The sequence below is a fragment of the Nycticebus coucang genome, chromosome 2 (genome assembly GCF_027406575.1).
Source record: "Nycticebus coucang isolate mNycCou1 chromosome 2, mNycCou1.pri, whole genome shotgun sequence".
In the NCBI taxonomy this organism is placed as follows: Eukaryota; Metazoa; Chordata; class Mammalia; order Primates; family Lorisidae; genus Nycticebus; species Nycticebus coucang.
In genome coordinates, this window is record NC_069781.1 from 175,556,094 (window position 1) to 175,573,575 (window position 17,482).

The 17,482-nt window shown below is 41.4% G+C and overlaps 1 protein-coding gene across 1 annotated transcript in view; it reads left to right on the forward strand.

Moving 5' to 3' along the window:
* The window catches only part of WWOX (WW domain containing oxidoreductase), a 482,529-nt gene that overhangs the window by 298,516 nt on the left and 166,531 nt on the right, over positions 1 to 17,482 (forward strand). The window contains exons 7-8 of the mRNA XM_053608941.1: positions 7,251 to 7,436; positions 14,046 to 14,310. Of these exons, the coding sequence (XP_053464916.1) occupies positions 7,251 to 7,436; positions 14,046 to 14,310 (451 nt within the window). The remainder of the gene's footprint in view (positions 1 to 7,250; positions 7,437 to 14,045; positions 14,311 to 17,482) is intronic.

Here is a 17,482-nt window from a genome sequence, read left to right on the forward strand (position 1 = left end):
GTATCATTATTCACAAACTTTTTTTAAAAAGAAGAAATATTTTCCAGCTCACTTTATGAAGCCAGTATTACATCTGATGCCAAAACCAGACAGAGATATTGTAACAACAAAAAAAACTATAGACTACTATCCTTATGAATACAGATGCAAAAATCTTCAATAAAATACTAGGAAGCTAAGTGCAGTTTGTCCTTGTTTTGAAGAATTATACACCATGACTAAGTGGGATTTATCCAAGGAATTCAAAGTTGGTTTAACATTAAAAAATTACCCAGTATAATCCACCTTAACAGTTGAATAAAGAAATATCTTGGATGGACATGGTGACTCATGCCTTTAATCCTAGTACTTTGCAAAGCTGAGATGGGAGGATTGCTTCAGGCAAGGAGTTTGAGACCATCCTGAGGAACACAGTGAGACCAGTCTCTACAAAAAATAGAAAACTTATCTGGGTCTTTTTTCATGTGCCTATAATCCCAGTATAGAGATCCTAAGACAGGAAGATCCTTTGAGTCTAGGAGTTTGAAGTTACAGTGAGCCATGGTGATGCCACTGCGCTCTAACCCAGGCAACAGAGTGAGACCCTGTCTCAATACAAAAAAGGAAGGAAGGAAACATCTGAAAAAATACACAAAAGAAAACCATTATAGAAAGGTCTAGCATTGTTCTATGATGAAAAACTTTAGCAAACTTGGAATAGGAGAGCATTTTCTCAACTTGCCAAAGACATCTATAAAAACCCCACAGCTAACATCATCCTTAATCCCGAATGATTGAGTTCCTTCCCCTAAGATAAGGAAATACGGGTATTCACTCTTACCACTTGCATTTAATATTCCCCTGGAAATCCTAGCTGTGACAGTTGGGCAAAAAGGAAAAAGTCAAATACCAAACCAAAACCAAAACCCCCCAGAAACATAAAAAAATCTCTCCATATTGGAAAGAGAGAAGTAAAACCATCTTGCAAATAAAATTGCCTCACAGTTAGGAAATCCAAAGAAAACCATTTAAGAACCATTAAAACTAACAAACGAGTTCAGCATGGTGGCAGAATAAACATTCAATGTGCAGAAGTCAATTGTATTTCTGCGTGTTAACAATGAAGACACCCCATTTTCATGGGTCAGGAGGCTTAATGTGCTTAGGATAACCGCACTCCCTTAATTATCCCCAAATTGAGTGCAATCCCTGTCAAAATTATAGTTTTTTCTTTTTGCAGAAATTGAAAAGCTGAAACTAAACAATATGTGAATACATAGAATTTCAATAAGCAAAACATGCTTGAAAAAAGAATAAAGTTCGAGGACCTCCCTTTCCCAGTTTCAAAACTTATAAATCTTCAGTAATAAACACAGAGTGCTATGAAATCATATCCTTCATACTGGTATATGAAGGATAGACATATAAATAATAGAACAGAATTGAGAGTCCAGAAATACATTGTTTTATGTGGTGAATTAATTTTCAACAAGTGTGCCAAGACAATTCAGTGAGGAAAGGATGGTTCTTTCAATAAATGAGGCTGGAACAGCTGGATATCCATATGAGAATGAGGTTAGATCACTCCCATAGACCATACAGAAAAAATAGCAAAAACTGGGTCAGAGACGTAAATGTAAAAGCTAAAACTATACATGGCCTTAGAAGAAAACACAGGAGTCTATCAATTGTGTTGTTGGGTCAGGCAATGGTTCCTTAAATACAATCTGAAGAGCACAAGTGGCCAAGAAAAAAAAAAAAAAAGATAAATTGGATTTCATCAAAATGAAAAGCTTTTCTGCTGCAAAAGATATGGACCACCCAGAAAGTGTAAAGGCAACCTACAGAATGGGAGAAATATTTACAGATTTTATATGTAATAAGGGATTTGTGTCCAGAATAAAGAACTTTTACATTTGAATAAGAAAAGATAACTCAGTTAAAAAATAAGCACGAGATCAGAATAGACAATCTTCCAAAGAAGAAATGTGAATTGCCAATAAACACATAAAAGGATGCTCATTTCATTAGTCATTAGGGAAAGGTGACTAAAAACCACAATGAGATAATGCTTAGTGTTCACCAGGATGGCTAAAACAAAAAAGATAAATATTCACGAGGATGTGGCGATATTAGAATGCTATTACATTCCTAAATGGGAAGGTAAAATTGTTGGCCACTTTGGATAACAGTTTGGCAGTTTCTCAAAAAGTTAAACATCAACTAACCATGTGACTCAGCAATTCCACTCCTAGATGTATTCTAAAGAGACATGAAAACATGCATTTCCACCATATCTTATGAATGAATGTTGATAGTAGCAATATTCTTAATAGCCAATTAGGTGGAAACAACCCAAATGTCCATCAGCCAGTGCATGGGTAAATGCAATGTGGTGTATTCAAACAGTGGAATATTTTTTGGCCATGAATAAAGTACTGATAGATGCTACGTTATGCATGAACCTTGCCAATATCCTGTAAAGTGAGGGAAGCCAGTCACAAAAGGCCAGGTATTATACGATTCCCTTTAGTATATAGAAATGTCTGGAAAGCTGATAGCTAAGTTTGAATGACAGGGGCGAGGTTGGGTGGGAGGTGGTTAGCCATTGCTGATGGGTTAGGGTTTTTTTGGCAATGAAAATGCTGAAAAATTAAAATATAGTGATAATTGCATAACTCTGTGACTATACTGGAACCATTGCATTGTACTTTTAAAGTAGGTCAATTTTAATCAATAAAGTGAACATACAGACTATAAAATGGGAGAAAATATTTGAAAACTATGCATGTGACAAAGGACTGATATCCACAATCTACTGGGAACTCAAACAATTCAGCAAAACCAACCAAAAACAAAAACAAACAAAAGAAACTCTCCCAATAACCCCATCAAAAGGTGGGCAAAAGACATGACCAGACATTTTTCGAAAGAGGAGATACAAATGGCCAATAAGCACATAAAAATATCATCGATATCACTAATCAGAGCAATGCAAATTAGAAGTACAACGACATGCCGCCTTAGACAAGTCAGAATGGCTAATTTTAAAAAGGCAAAAGATTTTGGTAAGGATGCAAAGAAAAGGGCATTCTTATACACTTTTGGTGGGAATATAAATTAGTACAACTACCATGGAAAGGAGCCTTATGATTTCTTAACTAAAAATAGAACTACCGGCTCAGTGCCTGTAGCACAGTGGTTAGGTGCTGGCCACGTGCACCAAGGCTGGAGGGTTCGAATGCAGCCTGGGCCAACTACAACCGAAAAATAGCCGGGCATTGTGGCTTGTAGTCCCAGCTACTTGGGAGACTGAGGCAAAACAATCGCTTAAGCCCAAGAGTTTGAGGCTGCTGTGAGCTGATGACACAGCACTCTACCAAGGGCAACATAGTGAGACTCTGTCTCTAAAATACAAAAAATAAATAAAAATAAAAATAGGACTACCATTTGGTCTGGCAATCCCACTACTAGGTATATGTAATATCCACCAGATACCTGTGCTTGTACATTTATCATAGCACTGTTCCCAATATCAAAGAGATGGCATCAACCTGTGTGTCCATCAGCAAAAGATTGGATAATGAAAATGTGGTATGTGAGAAGGAATGAATTCATGTCTTTGCCAGCATCATGGATGGAATTGGAGGACATCATCTTTTTTTTTTTTTTTTTTTTTTGGAGGACATCATCTTAACTGAAATAACCTAGAAAGTCAAATGCTGTAGGTTCTAACTTATAAGTGAGAGCTAAGGAATATGTGCACATGGTCATAGAGAGTGGAATAATAATTTTTCTCTGAGCGGAGAAAAATTACTTAATGGGTACAATGAACAGTAGTTGGGTGATGACACTAAAAGCCAAGACTTCTTGTATCATATTGATGTAATACAACTGCACTGATGCGCTAAATCTATTTTAAAAAAAGTAAATAATTAAATAGACAGATTTTATGGTATGCAAATTATATTTTTGTCAAGTTCATTAAGAAATTAATTCATGGCTGGATGTGGTGGCTCTTGCCTATAATCCTAGCACTCTGGTAGGCTGAGGCAAGTGGATTGCTTAAGCTCAGGAATTCAAGACCAGCCTGAGCAAGAGTGAGACCCCTGTCTCTATTAAAAATAAGAAAAATTAGCTGGCTGTTGTAGTGGGCGCCTGTAGTCCCAGCTACTTGGGTGGCTGAGGCAAGAGGATCACTCGAACCCAGGAGTTTGAGGTTGCTGTGAGCTATGACAGCTCAGCACTCTACCTAGGGGGGCGGAGTGAGATTCCGTCTCAACAACAACAACAAAATTAATGTGTGCTTATTTTAGAAAAGTTGGAAATTACTGAAAACAATAAAAGGGATAAAGGAAATAAGCAACCTTGATTGTAAATATAAAAGTCTTTCTTGGGGGGGAAGAATATGAATCATACGTACAAAATTTTAGTTTCCTGCTTTGTTGGTTGAATTGAGAAAGTTGGAAACCTCCAGCTTAATCATTGTTTGTTGATCCAGTGTCTTGCTGCTGGGTTTCTGGTTGTTTGTAGCACATAAACAATTTTATAATTTTATGTGTTATTGTACATCCTTGTGTGTACATTTTTCCATGAATTTTGAATATTTCCTTAGGAAAGAGTCTTGGAAACTGTATTAGTTTCCTAAGGCTGCTGTGACAAATTACTGCAATTCGATGGCTTGAAAACACAGAGATTTCGTCTCTCACAGTTTGGGATGCCAGACGTCTGACATCACGGGCTCTGTCTGCTTCCTTCTTCTTGTGTCTTCCTTTATTTTCTTTTGCAAGGACATTTGTCATTGGGTGTAGGGCCCACCTTGATGTGGGATGACTTCACCTCAAGATCCGGAGCTGAATTACATATGCCAAGAGCTTCTTTTCCAAACAAAGTCACATGCACAGACTCTGGGTCTGCTAGGCGGCCTTCGAGAGAAGCAGTGACACATCCAAAGGATGGGAGAAGGCTGTGGGGGGAGCAATCTGTCCCCTGTGCAGGTGATGTGATAGAGCATTGTATAGGGAACTGAAAAAACAAAAGTAAAACTGACTCAGAGGTGACCTGCTTTTTATTACTGTGCATTGGCAATTCTAAACATTACCAGTGATAACATACCTCTCCCCCATGACGTTAATTTGCTGTTCCCTTCGTCCTGTCCGCTAGGTAGGGACTCCACTGCTTGGTCTCCAAATCACTGGGTGAAATAATGTGAATCTTTCTAATTCTCATGACACATATTTTCAGCTTAGTATCCAGGATGCGGGAATATATATTCTCACCAGCTTTGTAATAATATAATAGTATTATGAATAAATGTGCTGATATGATGGAAGATATTATGTTAATTTTTGCTATGGAGTAGTGGCATGTGCTGAGTATTGCACTAATTGATTGTAACCGAGGTTCATAAAATTTTAGTGTCTTTGTCAATATTTCTGTTAGACGCTTAGAATATGTTTCTCTTATTTATTCATAAGAACTCTTTATATAGTAAAGTAGCGGACCTCTATACCATTGCAAATATTTGACATTTTGCTTTTCTTTACTTTTTTTTTTTTTTTTGCATTTTTTGGCCAGGGCTGGGTTTGAACCTGCTACCTCCAGCATATGGGGCCCGTGCCCTACTCCTTTGAGCACAGGTGCTGCCCATTTTCTTTACGTTTTTTTAGATAACAGATTGTTTTAATTTTTATGCATTTTTCTTTGTTTCTTTTTATTGCACACCAACGTTTGTTTTTTTCAACAACTTGGAACTCTTAGGCTGTGATCTTGCATGAGGATGGGAACAAGATCAGATTGTTCCAATTAGCAATATGAAAAGAACACTGAATTTTTTTGAAGTGAAAGTGTAGATAAGATTTTATTTATAATAAATATTGCCCTCGAGCCAACGCCATGGAATCTGAACTCTGTGAGGAAACAGCGCCCTCGATTTCTAGGCCCTCTTTTTTACAAACGGGAATTGGCAACTCAAAGACCTCAGGTGATTTATCTGGAGTTGGGACAAAATTGCAGGTCTTTTAATCTTAAGTCAGCTGTGTTCCTGTACAACCCCACCCTATCTATTTTTCTCTCATTTAATGTGTTAGTACATTTCTGAAATGCTTCTTTTCCCTGTGAAATATTTATTTGATTGCATTTTTTTCCTTATCACAACGATGGCACATGTTAATTATGAAAAAAAAGAAAATACAGGTAAACTTAGAAGAAGACAGTTTAGGACACTTCAGGGCCCACCCACCTCTAGAAACAATAACTCTCAACATTTTTGACAATTCTTCATTACCGTTCCCTCTCTTTTTCCCCCCCCCCCACCCTGTATGTGTGTTTGGATCTGTGTGTAATGATATAATATTTTATATTTTGTTTTATAACAGGAATGTTTTATACACCGTCAGTAGATTTCATTTATCATTTTAATGGCTACATGGAATTCCATCATATGGACATACTCCACTTTAGTTTAGTTTCCCAGTTGTGTACTTACTTTACTTCTCATTGTTGCTTTTAGTTTGCAATCACACACACCTTGGATACCCTTCAATATATTTCATTTTTCCACTTTTATTAGTACATTAGGATAATTTCTGATAAGTACAGCTTCTTCAAGAGAATTTAGGCTTTTGACTCACACGAACAGCTTACTTTTATTGTTACAAATTGTATTATGATCGAATTCGTTATTTGCAAGTAAGAGAGAACATTATAGCAGGCTTCCAGTCACCTGTCTGCAGGCTTGTTACTGAAATGTAGATTAATCTGACATCTCCCAGGAACGCTGTGTATTCAAACAGTGTGCCCCTGTCTCCCCAGACACTTTCCCCTTCAATACGTTTGCCTGGCACCTGCTAAGTGCTGGTTCCCATGTCGGCTATGACAGTGTGTTTTTTCCCTTTATTCTTCCTATTTTATGGTTATTTTGATGTATGGATGAAGAAGGTGACAATTGGATGAATTAGGAAGCACAGAGCTTATCAGGTGATAGAATGTGAGTTCAAACCAGGATGTGCCCAGCTGCCGTGGTCTGTCTCACCCTGTCCTGGTTTGGGCACTGAAGTGAAGGGCCTATGTCCGAGGAAACCTCTCGCCCCCGGCCGGCAATGTGGGACAGTTGCCCTCTGAAAATGATACGGTGTTCTACCTAGGGCATTCCATTTTGAAATGATGAGTATCTCGAAGCCAGGGAAGGAGTTGGTTCTACCTGAAGGAGCGTGGATCATACTTGGGTTTAGAGTGTTCTGTCCACATCACTTGACTGTGGTATCTTGCAGGTCGCTTCACGTGCTTGTGTGCAACGCGGCGGTTTTTGCTCTGCCCTGGAGCCTGACGAAAGATGGCCTGGAGACCACCTTCCAGGTGAACCATCTAGGCCACTTCTACCTGGTCCAGCTCCTCCAGGATGTTCTGTGCCGCTCAGCCCCGGCCCGTGTTGTTGTGGTCTCCTCTGAGTCCCATAGGTGAGTTAGATTTGATGTTCTTTTCTTAAAAATTTTTTTTCACTTATCCCCTTTCTTGCACCAGCTAATATTCCCGCAAAGGCTCTCATTCTGGCAATAATTTTGATCGGCACTACTTTTCTCAGTTGGGGTTAAATTTTTCCAGATCTTTTTCGTGTATCTGTGTGATCGTGGAGGATCGTGGTGGGGGGGACCAGCTATAACCATGCTTTGTGGATTGTTTTTACAACTATACCTCAAGCTCCTCATTGATTTTGCTTAGAGATGGAATAATAATTGATTAAATCTGAATGGCATGACCTTTATTGATTTGTAATTCAGCAACTTCGCCATCTTACCAAGAAGAATGTGCAGTTATTCTAGCAGGAGAAACAATGCAATTAAAGACTGCGAGATGAAATCCAATTGTTTTATAATGAGAAATTAGGGAATTCAATGCAGACATTAGCTGTGTAATTGCAGAAAGGGAAGTACTGTAGTTAGAGCATATTAGAAATCTGGCCATGCCTCTTTTGGTTAAAATTTCAATTAAAACATCAGATGGCACTTCTTTTCCATCAGCATTAGGAGAATATTCAATTGACTAAAAAAAGACATTTGAAAATTTCATCGGATTTTCAGCATATTTGTTTCTGGAGTTGGGTAAACAACAATTTGTCTAAACCAAGAGAAGTACTCGGAAAAAAACAAAGGACTTGCTGGGTGAGGCTAGATTTCATACTCATTAGGGAGATTTTCCCTTTGAATTTTCTCAGCGCGGGAGCTGTGGGGTTAGAGGGAAGAGCTTTCAATCTTAGAGAAGCTAGGGGAAAAAAATGTGCAAGTGCCTATTTTTTTTTTCCTTCTTTGCCGTCTTAAGTCCTGAAATGTTTTAGTGACCCAGAATGAAGCTTATTTTTTTAATCATACTTCCATAAAATGTCACCCCTGGGACTTGGAAGAGAGAGACCAGCCAAGGGTTAGCTTGAACCCTTTATCACTCCCAAACACAGGGGCTTATGGTATAAGTGACACACTGCAGATAGATTTACTTTTACCATTTTAAATTTATGATGGCTGAAATGAAAGGAAAATGCCAGTAATAATCCTCCCCTGTGTTAAAAGACATGGAACATCTAGTAATTAGGTGGTAACAAAATCTGGACGGCCTTATCTTTGCAAATCACACCGGGTCTGTGAAAGAGAGTGGAGGGGCCCCCAGAAAGGGAGGTAGGGAGCCTACCATGGGGGCAGGCGGGAGAGAAAGCTCCAGAAATAAATCTGCCAGCCCCAATCGTTTACCAGATGTGGAGGGCACCGCGGGATGTGTTTAAATGAGCTGGTATTTAATGGGGGCTTATGTGGAATCCTCAGCTGCTCACTTCCCTTTGTAAATCTGTGCCTCAAACCATATTTCATGTGATGTCTTTGTTCTCTCCTTAACTACAGTGTAATTCCTGCCAACCCTGGAGATCTCCACTCTTAATTTCATTAAAAAGATGAATTTGGAAGGCAGGGGCTTCCATCTCCTGAAATTAGATCCCTTTCAGGTTACAGAGAAGGCCTTGCTGAAGGGCGTTGTCAGGCCCCTCCAGTCTGATGCCCGGCACAGGTTTTCTCCTTTCCAGTTATTCTTTGCACATCATTAAAGGGCATTTTTACGAAATGCGGATTTGCCCCAAGCGGGCTTGTGTCTTCTATTTGTGCTGCATCCCAAAATCTCTTGCTCAACACCCTGGAACCCGGAGCCCTAAACCATGTTGTAAAACACCAGCGTTGATATCTAATTACCTCCATAAACCTTGGCGGAATCTCGTCGTCAGAGTCAAGACCCCCTGTTAGGGGAAAAGTAAAGTCTTATGTTTGCAGAAAATATTAGACTAGACTGCCCCAAGGCAAAATACTTATCAGCCTTCCCGTGTCTTTACTGTGTTTTACTTATGTGGAGTCTGAGCAAGTGAATTGCGTTTTTGCATACCTAAAAAATACATCACAGTGCAATGAGTACTTGCCTTCCTTGTGGGGGAAAAAAAAAAGAAAAAAGAACTTCAGATATCAATTAAAATAGAAGGAAGAGAGCAAAGTGCTGGCTGAGCCACTCTGAACGGCTGTAGCTGTGTTGAATGCCAAACCACAACAGACACACACAATTTCTTGTTTTTTTTTTTTTTTTTGAGACAGAGCCTCAAGCTGTCACCCTGGGTAGAGTACTGTGGCATCACAGCTCACAGCAACCTCCAACTCCTGGGCTCAAGCAAGTCTCCTGCCTCAGCCTCCCTAGTAGCTGTGACTACAGGCGCCCGCCACACACACAATTTCTGATGCACATTCAATTCTAGTCTTTGAACATACTAGCTTTTGTCTGGATAGAATCTATCTTAATTAGTTTAGTTGGAGGATTAAAAAAATCCTCATTTGAAAAAAAAAAAATAGAGGTGTATATATAGAAATTCAGGAGGGGGGGTGCACCTTAACATTAAGCAAATGTTAATGTCCACAGAGCAAGTGTCAATGTCTTAATGTAATAGGAAGGGAGAATTCTATTAAGATATTATTATTTGGCTTTGTCCATTTTCCAACGTGAAGATAGACTAGGAGGCATGTGAAGGATGGTGTTATTGCTTCTTGAGCTGAGAGGTGAACATGGGCCCTGGTTCCCGGGGACCAGAAGCTTGTCTATACCTCCTACTTCCAGGAAGCCTATCCAGGCAAGCCGATCACACCTTCACAAGGGGTTTTCTGTCTGGAGCAGTGTTTTTCAGCCTTTTTGCTTAATCTCTTGGCACTCTTGAGCTTATAGTTAAACTTCATGGCTTAAATTATGTTGATCAAAAAGAAAAAAAGTAAATCAAAGAATGTACTTCGTGGGCTTTGAATTCCTTTTGAAAATAATTAAAGATATTGAAAAATTTTCTGGGCACATCTTAGATCCTGTCCTGGTAACCCAGTGTGCCTGGGCACCCCCATTGAAAATCTCTGGTCTGGAGAAAGCAGAGAGACAGGAGTCAGCCGCACAGGGAGGACCGTTGGTTTGCAGAGGGGTCTCCTGATAGTTAGCAGCTGACGCTTCTCCATCTTCAAACTATCACCCTTGTTCCATCTAATTTCTCATTACAGCCTTTTTCTTTCCTTTCTTTCTTTCTTTTTTTTTTTTTGGTGCCTTTTTTCTAGATTATGGTTTTGAAAGGAATGACTTTTCTCTTCTTCGCAGTGTAATCTATCTGCCCTTCCACAAATACTCCCGCGCCTTCCCTAAAACCCAGAGCATGGAACTCATTCTAACAGCAGAAAGTCTCTAGGCACAGTGGATGTGCCAGTCACCCTGGCTTCTCCAGAAGCTGAGGCAGGTGGAGCCCTTGAGCTCAGGAGTTCAAGACCAGCCCGATCAAAATAGTGAGCCTTTGTCTCTAAAAACAGCAACAAAAACACAAACAAAAATGCTTAAACATTAGAAACGGCTTCATCTAAATATTAAGGAGGAACAGAGAAGCGTCGAACCTCGTGGTAAATTTTGTCTTTCGAGCAAAACTTGAAATAAGGGTTTTTGTAGTAAGGGAAACTTCTTACCTTGGTTTAGAATTCCAAACCCAGGATCCAGCCTCACGTCTCTATCCTGCGTTCAGTTCCTGTCATGACTCAGGCCCTGTGGTGGGCAACGGGCAAGAGTCTCCCAGTCATCTTTCTACGGATTCATAGTCTGGTGTGGGAACAGGTGATGACACAATGATTTTCAATCTATGTGGTGACAACAGAGGCATGAAGGGCAGCGCACACAAAGATGGTGCTGTTAGTTTTGCTAAACTTGGAGGGCCAGCACTACTGTTCGGTCTGAGGAATGATATCCTGGCCTGGGCCCTGAAGAGCAGAGGGTTACTTTCTATGGAAACATGGATTTCAATCTGCTTCGCAAGGCTTCTTTCAATCTATCCCCCACTTAGACCCAAGAAGTTCTTCTGACGTCTCCCACATCTCATGGGAGAGTTAGTTTAGGGAGAGCTTCCTGGAGGAAGTGATCCCTGGGCTGGGCTGGGCTAAGCCAATACTCCAAGTGGGGTTTCCAGCAGTTAGTGCAAGAAGAACATAGAAAGAGTGATGGGTGTTCAGTTCATTCTATACCTTTGGCATATTGTCTAAATCCTTGGTGCTTCTTTCTACCCTAAGTAGGTAGAGTTTCCAAAGCATGTCTCACACCTTGGATCACTGGATTCTCAGCTCAGTAGCCCCTTTTTGTTATATCCCTTCTGTAACACCTCCTTACTGTGTTGAAATAAAGTTCAGAAATAATATAACCTCCCTGCATAAATATATTTTTAATTTGACATGATAGCTTGACTGTAAGTAAAGGAAAAATAAATGTAAAACAAAGTAGCCCATGTTTCAACGTGTAAACGCTTAGACAGGACTGGAGGAAAGATAATGCGTGTGCCCCTGCATACATCACCGCGAGTTGGACAACAATCAGTGCAGACGGTTAGTAAGTGTGGGATTGCAGACTTCGGTAGCACTAACGTTGTGTCAGACCTCACTCTCCCCCCCACCCCAAATGCACAAAATCTGAAAGTGCATTTATTCCTCATTTACAGGGTTGTCCACTGTACTCCTGGAAATTTAGCAGATGTTAAAACGATGCCTGGGGCTCGGCACCCGTACCACAGTGGTTATGGTGCCAGCCACATACAGCAAGGTTGGCAGGTTCGAACCTGGCCTGGGCCAGCTAAAACAACAATGACAACTGCAACAAAAAATAGCTGAGCCTTGTGGCAGATACCTGTAGTCCCAGCTACTTTGGAGGCTGAAGCAAGAAAATCGCTTAAGCCCAAGAGTTTGAGATTGCTGGGAGCTATGACGCCATAGCACTCTACTAAGGGCGACATAGTGAGACTCTGTCAAAAAACAAAAAAACTGTGCATGGATTGACACACACGCATACTCACACATACACTCAGAGTTAGACTGTAGGCTCAGATAATTACACGCAGGCTTTTCATCTATATGAGTGTCCCGTAGAACAGTTGGCTGTGCTGTTACTGTGCGACATTCACCGTCCTTGGTCCCCACCAGCAATCATGATAACAGCCAGACAAAAGTCCTCCTAAGTTTTCTAATGTCCTGCTAAGTTTCACTGTTCCCTGTTTTTGACGATCAGCTTGAACGTCAGGCTCTTCCTGAGGTTTTGGGCTTGAACGCAGGCAGCCAACAATTAGTCTGTAAGTCTCCTTGCTGTGCCCTTGATGACGGTTCTGGCCATCGGCTTTGTTGATGACCTTAGAGCAGCAATGTCATTTAACACTAGAAAGTGGATGACACTGCCTAAGTACTGAAGAAGGGATATTTAATTTCCATTAAAATGTGAATTTCATCTGCCCTTGTGATGCTTTTCTTGGTGTTAGCCCAACCTAAACTGCTCATGGGAAGGAACAATGGGATTATTCCATAATTTTCATTTTCCTCTTTGCTTTTTGCTTTCCGTAGCAGTTTTCTAGAGTATTCTCATTATGCTTTCTTATTGCCCAGTGCCCAGAATTCATTCAATAAGGCAAAATATAAAGAGTCCTTTAAGGAAGATGAGACCATCTAGAAAATTCCTTTTGTTTGTTATGATCCTTTTTGTTGTTGTTGTTGTTTTGTTTTTAAGGGAAGTCACTACTTTGTTGTTGTTTAAGGGAGAGAGAGAAAAAGAGGGAAAGAGAGAGAGAAACAAACAGCTGGTGTTTAACGACTCCGTCAGACCCAATTATAAAACATCAACTAGTTACTTTGATTTGTGTGCACCCAGGCCATGGGTATACTTAAAAACATTAGACTGTGCCAGAACTCATTTTGGCTTTGTTTACATTTATCTTCTAAACGTAGAAGACTATTGATGGCACCTGACCAAGGTTAGAACCCCTTTATAATCATTAATTTTTAATCTGTAAAAGAGTCTTGGAGGCAGCAAGACTCGTCTGTATTTACTTGGATGCTGAGAGGAAAATATACAGGGCTCCGGCCTTGGCTAAAATAACCCAGGAAAGCCCCGTCAAAGGTTAGGAATGTGATATCTTTCTGTTTCCAGAAGCGGCAGCCCTTTTTAAAAGATGATTTCTCATTTAATTTAATTATCTCTTAACTTCCTGTTGAAGGTTTTGAAAAAATATATGTTAAGGATGGGGTAAATTTAGCATGCTAAGGCAGCTGCCTTATCTCTAAGCTGGGTGCAGTGGCTCACACCTGTAATCCTAGCACCCTGGGAGAACTTGAGCTCCGAGTTCCAGACCAGCCTGAGTAAGAGTGAGATGCCCATTTCTACTAAAAACAAGGTGTTGTGGTGGGCGCCTGTAGTCCCAGCTACTCAGGAGGCTGAGGATTGCTCAAGCCCAAGAGTTTGAGGTTGCTGTGAGCTGTGATGCCGCAGCACTCTACTGAGGGCAATAGAGTAAGACTGTCTCAAAAAAAAGATAAAATGAATAAATAAACAAAGTCTTATCTTTAGATCTAATTTCTTCATATCGTTTCAGTCACTTGTCGGTTTTCTACGGGAGGCTTTGTCTTGATGTGGGTTGAGTTTTCAGGGGTCTTCTAATGAAATGGAAAGCTACCTGGGGAGTCAGAGCTCAGTGGCTTCACATCGTGTTTTCTGTTTTTTTTTAGATTTACAGATATTAATGACTCCTCCGGGAAACTGGACTTCAGTCACCTTTCTCCATCCAGAAATGACTACTGGGCCCTGCTGGCTTACAACAGGTCCAAACTCTGCAACATCCTCTTTTCCAACGAGCTGCACCGCCGCCTGTCCCCACGTGGGGTCACATCCAATGCTGTGCACCCTGGGAATCTGATGTACTCCTCCCTTCATCGCAACTGGTGGGTGTACACGCTGCTGTTTACCTTGGTCAGACCGTTCACCAAGTCCATGGTAAGTGACCGCTCGGAGCACCGGGAGCACCTCTAGCGCCTCTCAGGGCGGGTCCCATCTCTACCGTCTGGCCTCTTGCAAGGATGAGTCTTCTCCTACTGATAACATTGTCTGCCCTGTTAAAGCTGGGAGAGAGCTCTCGGAACCATTTCTATCCATGTTTGGTTAAATTTGTTTCCTTAAAGGTGTCTGTCTGGGCTGGATAGAAGATGCGGTTTTTTAATGCTGTGTTAAGTGTGGCTGAAATTCTCCACGTGAAATGATGATTTGATGATGATTTGTTTTCTTTCGACATGGGTTTTTGATTCAGAGAGTTTGTAAATCTGTTTTGTTGAGTACAGCAGTTGAGAATTATTTTGTGTCACTAGGTGAAAAACTTAGTTTGGTGACTACTGAATTAGCAGCAGACACAACTCCTTTGTTTTCTCGAGAATCTGTGTCAGATGTTTCAGTGTCTTATTTTACTGGGTGTAAACCTCCCCTGGAAAATCCTTAAATGGCTAGAACTGTGTTTTATTCTTTACTTCCTCAGAGACAAATCCTTTTGGATGAAACAGAATCCTGTGGTTGGTTTTAGAAATGTTCACAAAGGTGGATATGAAGTTTTTGCATTTTTGATGGTCATTCATCAACTACCTCACTAAACTTCTTCCTACTGAAAGCATTTGATGGTGGGAAAGACTTGGAGGTAGATCTGTGTCTGTGCAGATTCTGGTGTGGGGGGATGGCACCATCTCACTGTCCAATAGATGATGGCTTGTTGACGGAAAGTAGTCAAAACGGTTATATTCTGTGACCTGATCCCAGGGCTTAGGGACTCTGGGTAAAGGAAGGTAGGAGAAGAAGGAAGATAGGTGCTGATAAAATAAAGGTGGGGTAAACACATTTGTGTATTGGGGAAGAGTTAATTATATTCTAATATGTAATATGAAGTGTGCCTGGCAAAATTGGGCTCGATCAAGGGTGTGTTGGACCTAACAGGAGAATTTCTTAAAAGGGCCAGAAAATGATGTGGGGCAGACAGCTTTGTCGTGGTGTCAGAATGTTGCTGTGGAGGTGGGGTGGGGGAGTGCGGTTGGTGCTCAAGCCAAGTGGAAAAACAGAGTCTCTATTTGGAAACGAGGCAGAAGCTGTGTGGAGGGGAAGTGCAGTGAGTTAGGGGAAGCTCCTCCCAGCAACAGCGGAGGTGCTGACTCCTCTTTCCTGCCCACGCCATGTTCAAAGACGCCCATCCCATCTCCCCTGTGCCCTGTAGAGAGAACTCAGCAACTACTTGGGAACAGGCTTCAATGACTGAAGCAGGGCAAGGGCTGGGAGGAAGAAAACCCCCTTCTGGAATAGCCTAGGGTAACTGAAGTCTGGTCTTTAAGAGCCCTGGTGAGAAGCACATGGGAAAATGAGCAGCGAACCCTTGAGAGGGTTGGGAGAAATTTGGTCACACCACAAAAAGCCCAAGTTTTGTTGAAGTTGCCCAGGGAGTGGGGGAGTGCTCATACTAAGGGCTGGGGAGGTCAGCGGCACCCTTGTGCTCGAGTAAGCATTTGACATGGCTTCCCAGTGGTGGCAAAGAGAGGACGTGGCCGCCCAGGGCAGTGGACCAAGCAGCTCTCCTGCTGAAGCTCCTAATGGTCACGTCCAGCTCTTTCCCCTGAGAACTGAGACAACTTAGGCAAGTTACTTGAGCTTTCTGAGCCTGTCCCCTCACCACTAAAATGGTCATACAGGTTGGTTAGAGCCCAGGCAATAGCAGATATAATACCCAGGATGATGGGTATAGAGTTTCTGCATTGATTAGAATCTATCTGGTGTGGTAGCTGCTGGCCACACATGGCTATTGAGTTCTCAGACTGTGGCTAACACAACTGAGGAAGTGAATTTTTAGTTTGCTTTCATCTTATTTCAAATTGAAACGGCCACCTGTGCCTGGTGGCTGCCATATTGAAGAGCTTGGTCAGACGGTGTGCCTGGCACAATGCCTGACACGCAACATGTGTATGGCACTTCTTGCCACCATCACTGTTATTCTTGTTGTGAGCAATTCCTTCGTCTTGAAGACTATTCCCTAATATGCAATTGTTACTGATGGGTGCAACAAGGTTCCTGGGCCTGAAGGAGCCTGTTCATTGGGAGTGGGTGATGGTGCATGGGGGGAGAGCTCGGTCCCTTGCCCTGCGGCTCATGGAGAGGATTACTGGCGAGGTAGGTAAGGGTATCCAGGGATAGAGAGCCTGGAGGTAGCCTCCAATCTGTACATCTTGTTTCTAAGAAAACCATACTTGTGTGGACTTTTCCTATTCCTGTCACTACGTGATTGGAAAATAACACCTTTTATATGCCACAAATGGACTGTTTAAGATAAGCTTAAAGATTAGGAAGACTATGGGACAGGTAGCTTCGTTTACATCCTTAATAAAAAACCTCTCTAATAACATCTTTGTGCATTTGGTGGTATGGTTTTTAGCCATAGAGGTTCCATGTAACTCTTTTTTGGAAGAGGTAGAACTTGTTAGACTTACAGCCAGTCCCTTCTCTTTTAGAAAACATGTAGGACTGTGTATTTAGGAGAGGAATCAGCATGCGTGTAGACTTGGGACTGATCACTTTCACTAGTAGGCTAGATGGGGCTGATTGGAAAAGTTACCGTCTGTATCTTTGGTATATACCTTGGCATTGCTTCCATCACCATAAAGATGCACTTGGACAGAAGATGCACTTCTGGCATTTTAATGCAGACATTTTTCTGGACAGTTAAACCATGAGGTTGTATCCTCATTCCCACTCTGAGTAAAGGGTTTCTAAGTGCGGATGGAGAGGGTTTGCACAGATGCCGTCTCTCATCACCCGACGGCTAGCCCTCTGCTTGTGCTCCCTGGCCCTTTCTGCTTCTCACCTTGGAGAAAGCGTTCTCCTTTTGACACGCAGGTTGCTAGAGTGCACATTCAGTTGTTTGCGGTCAAGGGAACAAGAAATACACACCAGCTTTGCGCTCGAAAGCCCAGCCTTTATTTCCCCCACTGTAGCCAGCTTCCTTCAGTACTAAACAGCAGTATTCCAATATCAACGTCCCTTTTTTATTTGCTGTGACTTGCTGTGACTACGGTGATTTTAGTTACAGTAATTAGGTCACCCTTCATGGAGTCAGGCTATTTTAAGTGCCTCTTTAAGGAATATT